The sequence below is a fragment of the Onychostruthus taczanowskii genome, unplaced genomic scaffold, assembly GCF_017590055.1.
Source record: "Onychostruthus taczanowskii isolate IOZ18803 unplaced genomic scaffold, ASM1759005v1 scaffold8, whole genome shotgun sequence".
Taxonomy (NCBI): Eukaryota; Metazoa; Chordata; class Aves; order Passeriformes; family Passeridae; genus Onychostruthus; species Onychostruthus taczanowskii.
Window position 1 is genome coordinate 6,595,936 of NW_024505892.1, and position 14,370 is coordinate 6,610,305.

At 36.8% G+C, this 14,370-nt stretch overlaps 1 protein-coding gene across 8 annotated transcripts in view; it reads right to left on the reverse strand.

Annotated features, from left to right (window-relative positions):
• PTPRK (protein tyrosine phosphatase receptor type K) overlaps nucleotides 1-14,370 on the reverse strand; it is a 380,562-nt gene that overhangs the window by 28,451 nt on the left and 337,741 nt on the right. For 2 of the 8 annotated variants that reach the window (XM_041423847.1, XM_041423843.1), the window contains exons 14-16: nucleotides 9,176-9,314; nucleotides 5,887-5,916; nucleotides 2,112-2,272 (exon numbers count right to left, since the gene is read on the reverse strand). In XM_041423847.1, coding sequence (XP_041279781.1) covers nucleotides 2,112-2,272; nucleotides 5,887-5,916; nucleotides 9,176-9,314 — 330 coding nt within the window. Of the gene's footprint in view, nucleotides 1-2,111; nucleotides 2,273-5,886; nucleotides 5,917-8,043; nucleotides 8,086-9,175; nucleotides 9,315-14,370 lie in introns of all 8 variants that reach the window. The other 6 variants (XM_041423851.1, XM_041423846.1, XM_041423850.1 and 3 more) reach the window with 4 other exon arrangements.

Below are 14,370 nucleotides of genomic sequence, written 5' to 3' on the forward strand. Positions count from 1 at the left end.
GGAAAACAAAGCCCATGAAGAAACACATTACCCTTAATTTGTGTATTTTTAAGAAAAAAACCAATATACTTCAGAGTATGACCAAGTGATAACTAAACTCCGTTAATTTTGTTACAAGAGAAAACCAACATGAATAGTTCCAGAAAGCATCCTGAATAAAAGAGGTATGAAAGGCAGTGATTTCAGACTTTAGAAATGTAATGATAAGAGCCAAGAGATCCTTACTGAAATGAAATAAAGAAGACATTACATGCAATTTAGTTTTTGAAAGGGTTCCTCCTTCACTATTGTTTTTTTTCAGTTCACAATAAAGGTTCACTTTTATAGAACTCACTTCTTTCCTTTTAAAACCATCCTCTCATGTAATACTTGAATAGCTAATCTCAAAATAAAATGGTATTTCTATAAAGTTTTCAAGGTAATTAAAAAAATTACATTTTTACTGTTAGTAGCTTTTTTAATGCTCAGTACCAAAGAGATTGCTCATAATGAGTATAGGAAAATCACAGATACACAGATGCAGATGTCTGAATAAAATTCAGAGAATTTTATCTTTTATTATTACAACTAGAACCATGCAGAGATAAATGCACTGTTTTGGACAAAAATGGCAGAATCCAGGATTTGTTTTGTTCCAGTCTGGAACAAAGAACTGTAACGTCAAAGCATTTGTAGCAGAATTAAGCTCCAGTTCTCAAACAATTTGCCTGAAAGTTTGTCACTTAGCAGGAAACCCTGAAATCTTGGAAGACTTTTCTCAGCACAGACAATGGTCAGAAGAAACAAATCCTCCAATACACAAAAAAAAAAATTAACATTCCTAGGATGCTAGCAACTGGTGATGTTCAATTTCTTTGCCAACCAACCAGGACAGCTGTGGTGACAGGAGCTCATGGGCTCTTGGCATCACATCAATCCATCTGAAGGGCTGCTTGAGTGTCTGGCAGCCCCAGCTCACTAACAGCCATGTAAATTCCTGATAAATTCTTAGCCTGGGATCCACCATCTCAGTCCATATCAAACTCTCTGTGCAATCCTGCCTCCACAAATTTCAATGCCAATAAGGCATCAAACTTTGGAGACTTTTCAAACTGTTCCAGCCAAAACTGTATAAAAACCACCAGGCTGATAATCCCATTTATAATTGGTTATGAGACACTTAAAATGTTAGTACTTGGCAGTTTGGTAAGCTTCAACAAACCAATCAATAAACTCTCCTCCAAAACCCATTTTCCTTACAATAACCAGGAAAGAGCTTAAGAGCCTCAATGGATGTATTCTGCTCAAGCACGGTAAGCAGTATGGGAGACGAGAGGAGGAATGGAGTGTCATTCCCAAAAGGTGGCAATTCAAAAGCAGCTCAAGCTGCTCAGATCTGTTTAAAGTCAAGCCACAAGTCCATGGAGCTGTGAGAAGCTCAGGTTCCTACCAACTCCATGGCAAAATTGTATGCCTTTGTAATTTACACGCTAGTCTTGAAATAACCAGTCTGCAATTGGAGTACCTTGCAAGGTATAGTGCCGATGTTAGGAGGAAAGAGTGCTAAACACTGGCAGCTATAACCCCTAACAGTTAGGAACTCAAACTTTTTCCAAACCAGACAGTTGGCATGTGTACAAAAAATGAATACAAATATAGAACGCATTTGTAGATATATTAACAAGCTTGTTCCTAAACTTCACAAACAGCAATGAAAATTGTCAATGTTTCCTTCTGTTGTAATGTCCTTACTGCCAAAAAAATAGAAATTATTTTGGACCTCATATTATTATTCATTACAGACATGGTGTTGTGCACTAATATTTTACATGCTGGCATTAAATAGTCTCATGATGGAAAACTCAATTTCAAGTTTTAACTGAGGTATTTTGGAAGTATGATACATTCCCTAAAACAAATATCATTGCATAGTGAAAGCACATGCAAATATTTAATTAAATAATTTGCCACATTCCAATAAGGACAACATAGAAACATCCCTACTCAACTTTTTGCTTTACCATCATTCCTGGAAAACCTGGAGCGTGAAACAATTTTTCTTAAAAAGCAGAATTGTTTTTTGTGTTTCTGTATTCACCTACACTCTGGAGTATCTATCACTGTCTACTTACATCTGGGGCTGAAATTATGCGAGTCCATAAACGTGATTGACAGGGGATCCTCGGCATGCAGAGTGCTCTGGTCGGCGTAACTCCTGTCCATGGCATTCACCATGTGGGTCATCTCCTGACGGGTGGTTCCCATGGCATCCTTGCGCTTCTTTGCAAGTTTGCTGCCCAGGCAAAAAAAAAAAAAGTAAACCACCTTAATATTTGATGAATGTTGGTGTCTACTGTAATCATTCCCTATAATCCTGAGTGACTGATAAGTTTGACTTATTTCCCTGTGTGCAAGTTTTTCAGCGTGTGATAGGACTGTGCACCCTGCTATGAAACAGTCATGGTCTTGTGTTTTCTGTGCACACACAAATGCTGTGATGGAAGTGCTTACTTCTGTATTCTGGCAATAATTTTTTTTTTCCTGTGGAGTAATTATACTAATATACACAAATTAGAGAATATAATTACATTTTAACTGAAATGACAAATAAGAAGCATCTGTGCATGCAGTTTCATCAACCATCTCCATTTAAATATCTATTTTGATTTTATAAATGGATAATTCATTCCCCTTGCTTGCGTTGTTGGGAAAAAGAGTCATGTAACCTTCTAAATTACTTTATAAGTCAAAAAACCGATGAAGTAACAAAAGAAGCATAATCATTCGATACATATTTATATTGCGTTTTATGTAAAAGGTTGTATTGCCCATTCAATATACAAGATATGAAAGGCTACCACACTATGGTCCTGGTACTTTGGTTATTTGAAAAACAAAACCACCCTTATCATTCTACCCTTTCAGCAGTTTGGGAACATCTCAATTTGACATTAACAGTCTTACACTCTGTCTGCATCACAGTTAAAGATCAACATAATCTGTACAACTAAGCCCCTCAAATTAACAGCCAGTGCCCTTAAAGTGCACGCTTCAGATATATTGCTCAATTCTTCCCTTTTGAGAAAGAAGTGGAAGTGATTTTCACTGTCTCTAGGACTCAGATGGAAGCAGATAATATATTTTAATTATAACTTCAAGCATATATCTCAAGTAGCAGGAAGTACGCAGAGCAGCATGAGGTGGGCCTTGGTTCTGCAGAAACCCATAACATGCATCAAACTGTTCTGAAATCTCCCTGTTTTCAGCTGAAGCCATGACTATAATACATTAGATAGCCAACCTGCTTAGTTAAATAAATCTGACACCACATGGGAGAGACACAATCATCACTGAATATACTGAATCTTGAAAATGTATGTTTAAAACACAGCTCATCTTCATAAGCTTTTTCTGCATAGAATACCATCAAATGTTACAGTTATTGTTTAGACAATGTTTGTCTTACATTTCTATTTACTAAAAGGATGGCCAACTCTAAATATTCCATGCGCATTCTAAGAACAGACAAGGATAATATTAGATACTCATTACATATTATAATGTAACATATTAGATGTTAAGAAGAAATTCTTTACTATCAAGGTGGTGAGACACTGACAGCAGTTGCCCAGAGAGGCTGTGAAGCTCCCTTCTCTGGACGTGTTCAAGGCCAGGTGGGATGGGGCTCTGAGAAATCTAATCTGGTGGAAGGTGTCCCTGCCCACACCAGGGGTTTGGAACTAGATGGTCTTTAGGGTTCCTTCCAACACAAACTATTCTGGGATTCTGTGAAGAATATTAGTGTAAATTATCCATCCACTTAGTTGTTGAATCCTGGGAAAGTTCACCAGAAAGGACCTACACTGTTCTGTAGGGCAAGAAGTACTTCACTCATAATTAAGAAAATGTTACAGGGTTGTTTCTTATGTTGACAGTCTTCGTTCATGATGAGGTACCATGGTGTAGAATATGGATGGACAAGGGCCTCCTGTGAATAGTAGATTCTTCCACCAATCAGACTCATGTCCTTATTTTGTCAGATTCCCCCCCTCTTTTGCTCCATCTACAGATGGAATAGTTGGAAAACTACTACTCAGTAACATTCTTACTACAAAAATCCCAAAGGTGGTCTCTAAACCCATCATTTTTTTAAATTAAACTATTGTTTGATGGTGTTCTGTATCAGTTGCTACACGACAAATAAAAAATCTGCTGGATGTCCCCCATAAAATGCTTTATTTTATACATTTACTCCACACATTCATTTCAACTTAAGAGAAGCCAGTTTAAATGATACTCTGGTTGAACAAATGAAGACCATAAGAACTTCCAACAGTGTAATTGCTTGAGCTTTATATCTAGTACCCCATACTATCAAAGGCTTCACAAAACTAGCATTTCTAGTTCAAAGTAGTTTTTTAAGTTTCAAAGCCTTTCAAACAGTCTCTATACACTGAAGAACACCTTTTTCTAATGTCACCTCAGAAATGGAACAAAAAGACTATTACATCTCATCTCTCGAAGATATTAAGCTTTTCTTTGAGGCATCATTTTGTAACAAAACCTGCTAGCCATGCTAAATAAATCAACAGCTATTAAGGCTTTCACGTTATTACCTTATTACAGTAGCTACTTTCTAATTCTTATGCTCTGCTTCAACGCATAAAAAGGCCTATTGTGTTGTAGCACTACAACCCAAAGCTGCTGGGAAATGGGAGGACAGCTTTATTGTTCAACAGCTCCAGGCTCCCTTGGGGTTTGACAACTTCTCTTTCCTTTCTTTTCCTTTTTTTTTCCCTTCCCTCACTCAGCTATAGGCACATGCAATCTATGCTTCGTGATAGTTAAGCGAATCATTAGGTTAAAGAACTTGAGGCTGACAGAAAGCGCAAATGATTCTCATTATCTGCTAAAGGATTCAATTGGATGAATCTGCTCAGGTGGGTGTTACAGTGGTTTGAGGGGAAAGGTGCTCCATCATTGGGTGAAACTGTGTGGTTAATTATCTTGAGTAGAAGCAACTGCTATTTAACAAGGAAATTATAATTAGTCACAATAAATCAGAAAATGGCAGTTAGCTAAACCAGCCTTTTAAAAAAAAATTGAATTTTAAGATTTAAAGAAGTAAACTAATTACTTAAAAATGTGGAGAGCATCATTATCAGACACCACCAGTTCATCAAAGCACTTGAGTGCATCCTCAGAACTCCTCTGAAGTCAAGCACTTTATGCATTTATTTAAAAGGATGTGTGTAACTGCTTGCCCAATCACAGACAAATTTGTCAAGAGCCCTCACAAAAACTCATTTGGTCAGCAAGGATCAAAAAAGCCAGTTTTGCTTCAATGAAGCAAAACTTTTATACAAACGAATGCCATAAAATAAGATCCAACTTTAAGATGTGTATGCAAAACACCTCAAACTCAGAAGAGGCAGACCATAATCTATTTATAAAAGTTTGGCATCTGCCTACAATCTGCATATGAGAATGGTACACAAGATCACTCCTGAACTGATACTCTAAGAACATACAGTTTGTGATTTACTGGCACAGTTCACTAACTAGGAAATGGGAAAAGATCTTTTTTTCCTCAGTGTGATGTGTTGCTGTAAATCATAATGCAAATTAAATTATGATCATAATAAACTAAAATGATAGTTATGGAAAAAACTGTAGCAAAAAGCTGAAGTCTCAATATACAGTTAGAAATACAATATCCCTTTCAAAAAAGAAACAATAGAGTAAGAATAACAGGAACAATGATACAAGCAATTTTTTCAAGCCTGAGAAGGAAAGGTAACTATCAATAAAACTTTGGAAAAATTATAGAGACTGTCTTTCTTTTTTACAAAGGGATACTGCATCTTTAAAACACATAAAATAATAAGTCACCCGTATTCTACTTACAGATAGTAGGAGTAAGAATAGTAGCTCCTCCTGGCAAGCAAATCACAGACAGTGGAAAAAGAGAAGCAATGGTGAATGAAAAGCGTGACTCTGTCACATCCAATAAAGCAGAGAAATGTGTGTTTAAAAAAAAAATTGAAAAAATTCATGTTTCTTTGGTTAGCATTTCAGCTTGCTCATGCACAAACTAGCCTTACTTTGCCATGCAATTAAAAACAAAACAAAACCAAAATTAAAAAAACCCTAGCGTATAAAAATGATTTGTTTTTTAGAAAGATCACTTGAGAAAATTACATGCTGCAATTTCACTTATTGCCAAAAATTTTGAAAATTAAATGGATTGTGTAATTTCAACATGCAGTTCAGCATAATATAATGATTACCGCCTAGATGTCATGACAAATGAACAGCTGTGTACAAATCTTGCGCAGCAGATATGCTTTTTACTTTTCAGTCACAAAAAATAAGGTTCCATCAATGAATACATTTAATCAGAAAACAATTTCTTGTCATTCACTTTAACATATTTATCAGTACACAGTTGTATGCATATATGTTTGTATGAGTACTATGCGTAGCTATATGAGTACACACATTTTAAAGAGAGCTGCACATTTCCAGCAGATATGTGTGTACTGGCATATCCACCACACATTTTCTGAATGCAAACATATGCTTTCTATTTGAAAATCTTACAATTGGAAATGCTGATGTAGTCATGCTAAGCATTAAAAACATGGAAGGTAAACAAATGGAAGGAAATGAAGGACATTTGGAAATAGTCCAACAATGATTTCGAAAACAAAAATGGCATTGCTTGTTAAAGATGCAGTATCCCTTTTCTTAGCTGGTTTGATTACTCCAGTAGAAGTCTTTAAAAGCTGTTAAGAGCTTCATTCAGGAAAACTTCAAACCAATTTGTACAAAATGATCAGGCAAAGCCTAAAACATCTCAAGCTCATAAACAAAACTGCTTAGTACTCCATTTTTCAATAAAATGTAATGCTGCATTTAATCAGTGATTTGAGATACTGGTGGCTGTGCGTACAACTTAATAAACCAAAAAAAATGCAGAAACCATTGTTTTATTGACTTTTCCATCTAATAAGCTGTGGTCAATTCGGGTACCAAAAGGGATACTACATAATGGATCACTGAATAGGTACACTACAGAGGATGATTCAGACGGATCGGTTTTCAGTCCCGCCACAACTAAGTGAAGTGTGTTTTTGTATGTGTGAATGTGTCACAGTTTTTACAGCTGTTTCTGCCTTCATTATATAAACTGCCCTGATTCACTAGATGGACTGATTTAACTCAGGAACACAGTTTTTCTACGTTTTTTGTAAGAGACCTTGACTAAAGCTGGTATAAAAAAGTGCCCATTTTCACTAAAGGCAGAGGGGGAGAAGAATGGCACACCTACAACATAACCAATTAAACTATCATGATGGAAAATTTCCAAACATTAAAGATTCATTAAGCCAGTTAATTTCTCACCTATTTAGAATACAAAATACTACAGGAGTTTAGAAATATTATGTGCTATAGAATGATGATAATTTCTAAAAGGATACTGCCGTCACAGGTTCTGAGGAGGGAAAGGGGGAAAAAGGGAAATTTAAAAATATCACTTCACAGATATAATTAACTCACTGTCAAATTCAACAGCAAAAATTTGAGCCTAAAAGGACTCAGAATGGAAGAGGCAAAAACGATAGGAAAAATGTACACATGGATTTGTTTGTTTCTTATTTGCAAAACTAGTCAATCACATCTGGAAGTGACTGACCCTGTAGTGTTAGATGGTCTCTCTCTCACACACAAACACACGTGCACGCACAAAGAATTTTCTATTAAACATAAGGGAACCACTGTAACACACACTAAGGTGATACTTCCCAGCACATACCATGCTACGAAGCTACAATATAGAGATTTCTGCCTAAAAGCTGAAAAACAACTTCACTTTTGTTTTTCAAAAGTCATGTAAATAAAGAAAACTGGCTGATTGTATGTCTTTTTTGTACATGATGAGTTGGACCTTTTGCATATGTGTAAATTCTCAGCCACAGAGGTAAACAACAGAGAAAAGTAAAAGCACTTTTGGGAAAGATCACATATGTAGCTAACTAACACAGAACACTATAAGCATACCTAATGTTTCTAATGCAGACGTTCCTTCTCCAAGTTATATATCTCCAGAGGTAATTGTAAAAAGGCAATAAATTAAAAAAATCTAATGCAAACCAGCAATGATAACATATAGAATTATATTAATCCATGAAAATAATAGCAAGCTGCATTTTAGAGGAATATATGCAACGATCACAAAAATACTTTTTACTATAACTTCTGCAAAAGGCAAGGGAACGCAATGCACACACCATGGGAAGGCAAAGGGCTCTTTCTATCCAAGAGAAATCAGCTTGTGCTACGTGAAGGGGAGCCACCAGGGAGGGGGTGCACAGAGAGAGAGGAATTAGTTTCTATACTATAACTACGGAATTATAGGGACATATTATGGACTTGTATGGCAGGTTAAAAGAGTTGCAACTACTGGGAAGGCTAGGCTTTGAAACATTGACCAAACAACAGGGTAGCACAAGTTGCTACAGGCAGGAGGATTGGGATGCAGGGATAGCATTGAACAATGCCAGAAGATGGCGATATTGCTTACTGTCTAAGAAAGCACTGAAAAAAATTTAAATTCACTCAAATTAACACACTTTTAAACAATTTCATGCACTAAGGACTCACTAGATAATTTTACAGTGATGCACTATGACTTTTAAGAAAAAACTTCAGGTTTACAAGAGCATAAATAGAGGTATAAAATTACATTATTTTGCAAGTTGGGCAGCATACAAATAACTCATTAGAGCCACATAGAGAAAATAATATTAATTAAGTGGTTAAAACATGAAAAGTGCAATAAGTTATTATTTTTTCTTTGCTTTAAAAAATAAAAAGGCACCATGAATTTCAATTCCACCCACTTTAACAATCTGTACATTCTTCCATCTCCAACTTAAAATCCTTAAAAATAAATATGAGAAAATGTATAGTTATCAGAATCTTAAATATAAAGAAATTGTATCTTTAAAGACATCCTAAGAATCACAGCAAAACCAAAAGAAAACACAAGGAACTAATCCAAAAATTGACCAAAAGGACCTACCAGTCCCAAAACTTTTTTTTTCCTAAAGACCTGTAAAAAGCATCATCTTTAAATTGTTTGATAGTGAGGGGAATAAAAAAGATTAATCAGCACAGATAATTTTCTTACCTTTTTTTCACGATCAATATGACAACAAGGAGAAGTAGGATGAATACCAGAATTCCAGCACTTATTCCTGCTATTTTCACCACTCTATCTGTTTGTTTAGCAGGGTCCGGAATCACCTCAGGTTCTTCTGTTGCTGCTGCTAAATTAATCAAAAAAAGATGTTATTTAAAGATGTAAGCACTAGAGACAAGGAAATAATTTTTGGTGATAATTTTCAAATATGTGTGTGTCTTAATTAAGTAGTCAAAATATAGATACACGTACCATGTGTTTAAACATCTCCACATATGTATGTAGACACATTATAAATTTAACAGAACAACAGAATGAGCATAGTCAGAAGGGACCCACAAGGGTCATCGAGTCCAGCTCTTGTCCCTGCACAGAACCATCCCCAAAAGCCACACCATGTGCCTGAGAGTTTTGTACTAACACTCGAGCTCTGTCAGGCTTGGTGCTGTGACCTCTTCCCTGGAGAGCCCATTCCAGGGTCCAGCCATGTTCTGGGGGAAGAACCTCTTACTAATACCAACCTAACCCCCCCCCCGACAAAGCTTCAGGCCATTCCCTCAGATCCTGTCACTGCACACCAGACAGAAGATGATCGGTGCCTGCCCCTCTGCTTCCCCTCACAAGGAAGTTGTCACTGTAATGAGGCCTCCCCTCAGCCTCCCGTTCTCCAGGCTGAACAGAGCGAGTGACCTGAGCTGCTGCTCATGCAGCTTCCCCTCAAGGCCATCACCATCTTTGTTGCCCTTCTTGCAACAGCAAATTTTTGTGTATGTATACAGCTGAATAAATATGTGTATGTGTATATATATATATATATATGTATATATATACACACCTCCGCACAGGCAGAAGTGTTTATGTACCTGGCATTCTGAATAAGTTACTGTATTAAAAAGCAGAAGACAAAGCAGAGACAATCTATCAACTTACCACCATTATTTCATTTAATGTTGTTTTTTTCAGATATTAAATATGGAATATTTAACACTGAATAGTAATAAAAAATTTACGCACAAATAGTAAAGCACTTTTTTCCAAACCACCATGTGAACCCTAAACTGCAGTACTTCTGTCCTCCATGCAGTTTCAGTCGACCTTTGTACATGAATTCACCTTACAGCATCTGGTCTGAGATCTGCATTCTACTGGGAATTTTGATTCTCTAAATGAGGTCATCCACAAAGCCAAGCCTAAAGTCAGCAGTAGTTTTATTTCTGTTTACAGGCCCCGCAAACCACTGTTCTACAGAGAAATGAAGACAGTCCATAACACAGCTGAGTGGGCTGAGGCTATAGGTTACAGTAGAGAGAAAAATAGAATATACATGAAAGTGCACAGTCTGCACCTCTTTGCATAACAGCCTGGTGTAAAAAGGATCAGGAACAGGAGCTTTTCCAGCCTGATAAAAATATAAAAAATATAAATAGGTTTCAGCAAGGGGTAGAATTGCTTGAGATGTTTACTTCTAGAAGAGAAAATGACTTGCCAGTTCTCTAGTTCCTGCTTTCTAAGGCTGTGGCCTTTCCTCTGCTCACTGACATGAATGGGTACGTGTGCTTGCTCTCCCTCTGGCCCTTCTTCTCTCACACTCCACTCAGCATGCAGCAGATGCCACTTAACCTCTCCCCTCACAGCACCTACACGTGGAACAAGTTACAAGCTGTTGGTATTATCATACTTATGTCATTACACAGAAAGGATCCCTTACTCTGAAACTAGGATGCCTCTCAACAGATCACAAAAAGCAGCAGAACAAAAACCAAGGTGAAGTCATATGAGAGAAAGGCTACTGCTCTCCTGAAAATTGACTCCATTCAGAAAGCCAGTGTAGCCATTATCAGGGATAATTGGTATCTAATACTTTCTGGGTTCAACCACGTTACACAGATAATTTCTATTTGTATTCCATGTACAGGAACCCACAGTACCTTTTGAGGGAAAGATTATGCTGTTGTTTAAAATTACTCTTAGTTATTTCTGTAACCTTCATCTCTGCAGTATCTGAACCACGTACTAACAACTTACCCTCAGAAAAACCTTCTGAGTTAGGAACGTGCTCTCTTCCAGACACCCACACAAGAGCTAGACAGACAGTGAGAGGTCTGGCAGTGCTTTAATCGTAAACTTAATCATCATCATCATAAGAATTCATCATTATAATCATCTCTCTCACCTACAGCTTGAACTCTATCTGCTGAGAAATACTAAATGTTTCCTTCTCTATGTAAATACATGCCTGCATGCACACTTGCATACATAACCTGCGAGGAATGAATACTATATATTTTCTTTGTATTATATGTGTTGTTGAGCTGTAAAGGGATAAAAGTAGGGATCAGACAGGAGATGTGTGCATGTACAACACACACTAGCTAGAATTAATGTTGGATGTACATATGATGTTGTCTAGCAGAGGAAATGAGGGGCATGACTTTTGAGGCAGAACTGGAAGATAAAGGTATTCAACATTCTCAGTGCTTAAAATGAATCAACTCCAGTCCAGTATTAGCTGGGCTGGATGTGACAAATGTGAATGAACATTTAATAAGCAGTAGAGACAAAAGGCCAATCAGTAGAGTCAAAGGACAAATCTAAGATAAATATAAATGGCTTTATATGCCAATGGGAAAAAAAAAGTCATGTTTGCTGTATGGAGTACTGAGAAACAGCAAGGACGTGGGAAGGGTAAAGAGGGAGTGTGCAGGAATGGGATATTTGCTGTGTCTGGAATTGTACAACGTGAGTGCAGCTGGCCAGCTCTGACCTAGCAAAGGCAAGAACTACTCAATCTGCAAAATAACTAAGGCTGGAGTGAGAGATTTAGTTGTGTGGATGGAGATTTAAGGTCAAGTCTCTGAGAGATTCCAAAATATGAATTACAGGGATTGACCTGAAGATGCACTTCAAAACTTGAAGGCTCAAAAATACATCCAACAGTACAGGCTTTGAGCTTAGATCAGGATAGTGGTATTTTCAAAGGAGTATTAGTGATGAGAGATTGAAGCGGAAAGAATGACAGACCTGTTTCACACTTCCCTGGAGAAAGACAGGACCCTTAAAACTTGATAGAGCAAGCTGCAATGTATGTGCTTCTCAGAGCCATGTTTAAAACTGTTGCACGGCCATACACACAGCTGTTTCATTCAGAAAAGTTACTTTAGGAAAACAACTATCCAAGTGTCAGAAAATCTGAAGGGAAGGTTGCCGAGGATGTTTACATATTTGGCTAACTTAGGAACAGGTATTTTATTATATACACTCTAGGAAATAGCTGGTTTGGGTCATCAGTAACTTCAAAATTAAGCTCTCTGTCAAGTTTTTTGAGCAACAGTGGCAATCCAGGAGGATATCTACTGCTTGACCATTTGTTCTTGTTTCCTTACATTAAGGATTTTGAAGCAAGGGACAGTAACTCATTCCATGAACTTTAAGACTACTTATGAGATAGAGCTGGTGCCCACTAGAAATGCACCACAGAGTCCTAAATTAGTTGGGGGAAATGTCATTGAATAGTCACACACTAACCAGGAGTATAATCAATGGATGTGCCCACTCTACCCAAAATGCTAAAATCTACTAAAACGATACTTGTCTTGCCAATAGCAACAGAAAAATTGCTTTGAACTTAAACAGTCAGGATTATTACATGTATATTTCCAGCAACAGACAATATATGCATTCTTTAGACTAAATTCTACATTTGGGGACTATATGAAAGTAATCATAGATGTAAATCACACTGTAATCTGTGGGTATTGCATGTAATCATTATTTTGAGGAAGCCATTGAACGTAGCATAGAATAATTTAATGAAACTTATGAATTTCAAAGCATTTCCTATTACTTGTGTTTTAACTTTGATAGACCAAAGCGTGTTGTAATAACCATGTGTGATCTTACCCACACATAACAAGAGAGAAAAATAGAGAAACATTGTGTCTGCATGTTAAACCTACACATGTAAGTGAATATTTCCTGGCTGCTGACTGCACAAGGACTATAGCAGCAAGTAAACTTCTGCTTACTCTGAGAACTCGCTTTCTCTACGCTCTACAAGACAACCAGGATTTAGCTCTCTGAAGTGGCTTTTCTGCAGGCTGAGCTGCTGATTTTGCCAAACAAAACAACTCAAGTAACCAAGGACTCACAAGGAACAAATCTTGCCTAACCAATCGAGTGACCTTTTATAATGGAGTGACTACATCAGTAGGCAAGGGAAGAGTTACAGATGTCATCCATCTGGACTTTTGTAAGCCGTTGACATGGCCCATGACAATATCCTAACTCAAAATCTCTAAATTGGAGAGATACAATTATTTTGATAACTGAAATTAACTACTGTATATTTCTAAAAAGGGCAAAAATGCTTTAAAAATATTTAATTTACAAAACCACTTGCTCTGCTAATTTTAAATGCTCATTTTTAGTAATGAAGTCCTGCAATGCTCTCTTATATCTTGAATACCAGACTCTATAAAAAGGTAATTTATTGATCTGAGAAAGAACCTTACAAGGTAACAGAATCATGATCATACAAAAATGGACTCTCTATTGACTACTAATTCTTTTGGCCAGTCTTACTCTAATAGATCATGAATTAAGTGTTAATTTTTATTGTGTCTTTGCCTTGCATATCAATATATGCATTTTTGCGTTTTGATCCTGTGAATCTGAGAAGAGATAACCCAACAGTTTTCTATCCATGCAAACTCATCTTCCATAAAATTTTCAATAAATGTTTCTGGCCTGAAACAGAGCGCTAAATACATTTTCCACCTGTACGAAAATAGCTGCCTACACTGAAGATTTATGAGCTAGATTGGGAGGTGTACGCTGGATTTTAGCAATTTATCTACTTGCCTTTTTTCTGAACTAATGAACAGCAACAACAATCATATCCCACTGTCCCACTCAAAAAGTTCATAAAATAACTCGATCCAGTGATTCTGACTCAGCACATAGCCAGTAACAGTCGCCATATAAGTTGTTCTCCTTATTTTCATAGATACCAGAGGAGAGTATTCAATCAGTCAACTTCCATGATTAATAGCACAAAGTTTTGTGAACAGCACTAAATCAGACTAGTACAGCAAACTCTCTCAGGAACAGTAAAATTCTAAACAGATGAGGTAGAGTCCATCTTCTCAAAATTTCCTGATGTACTTAATTGCTCTAAATTTTTT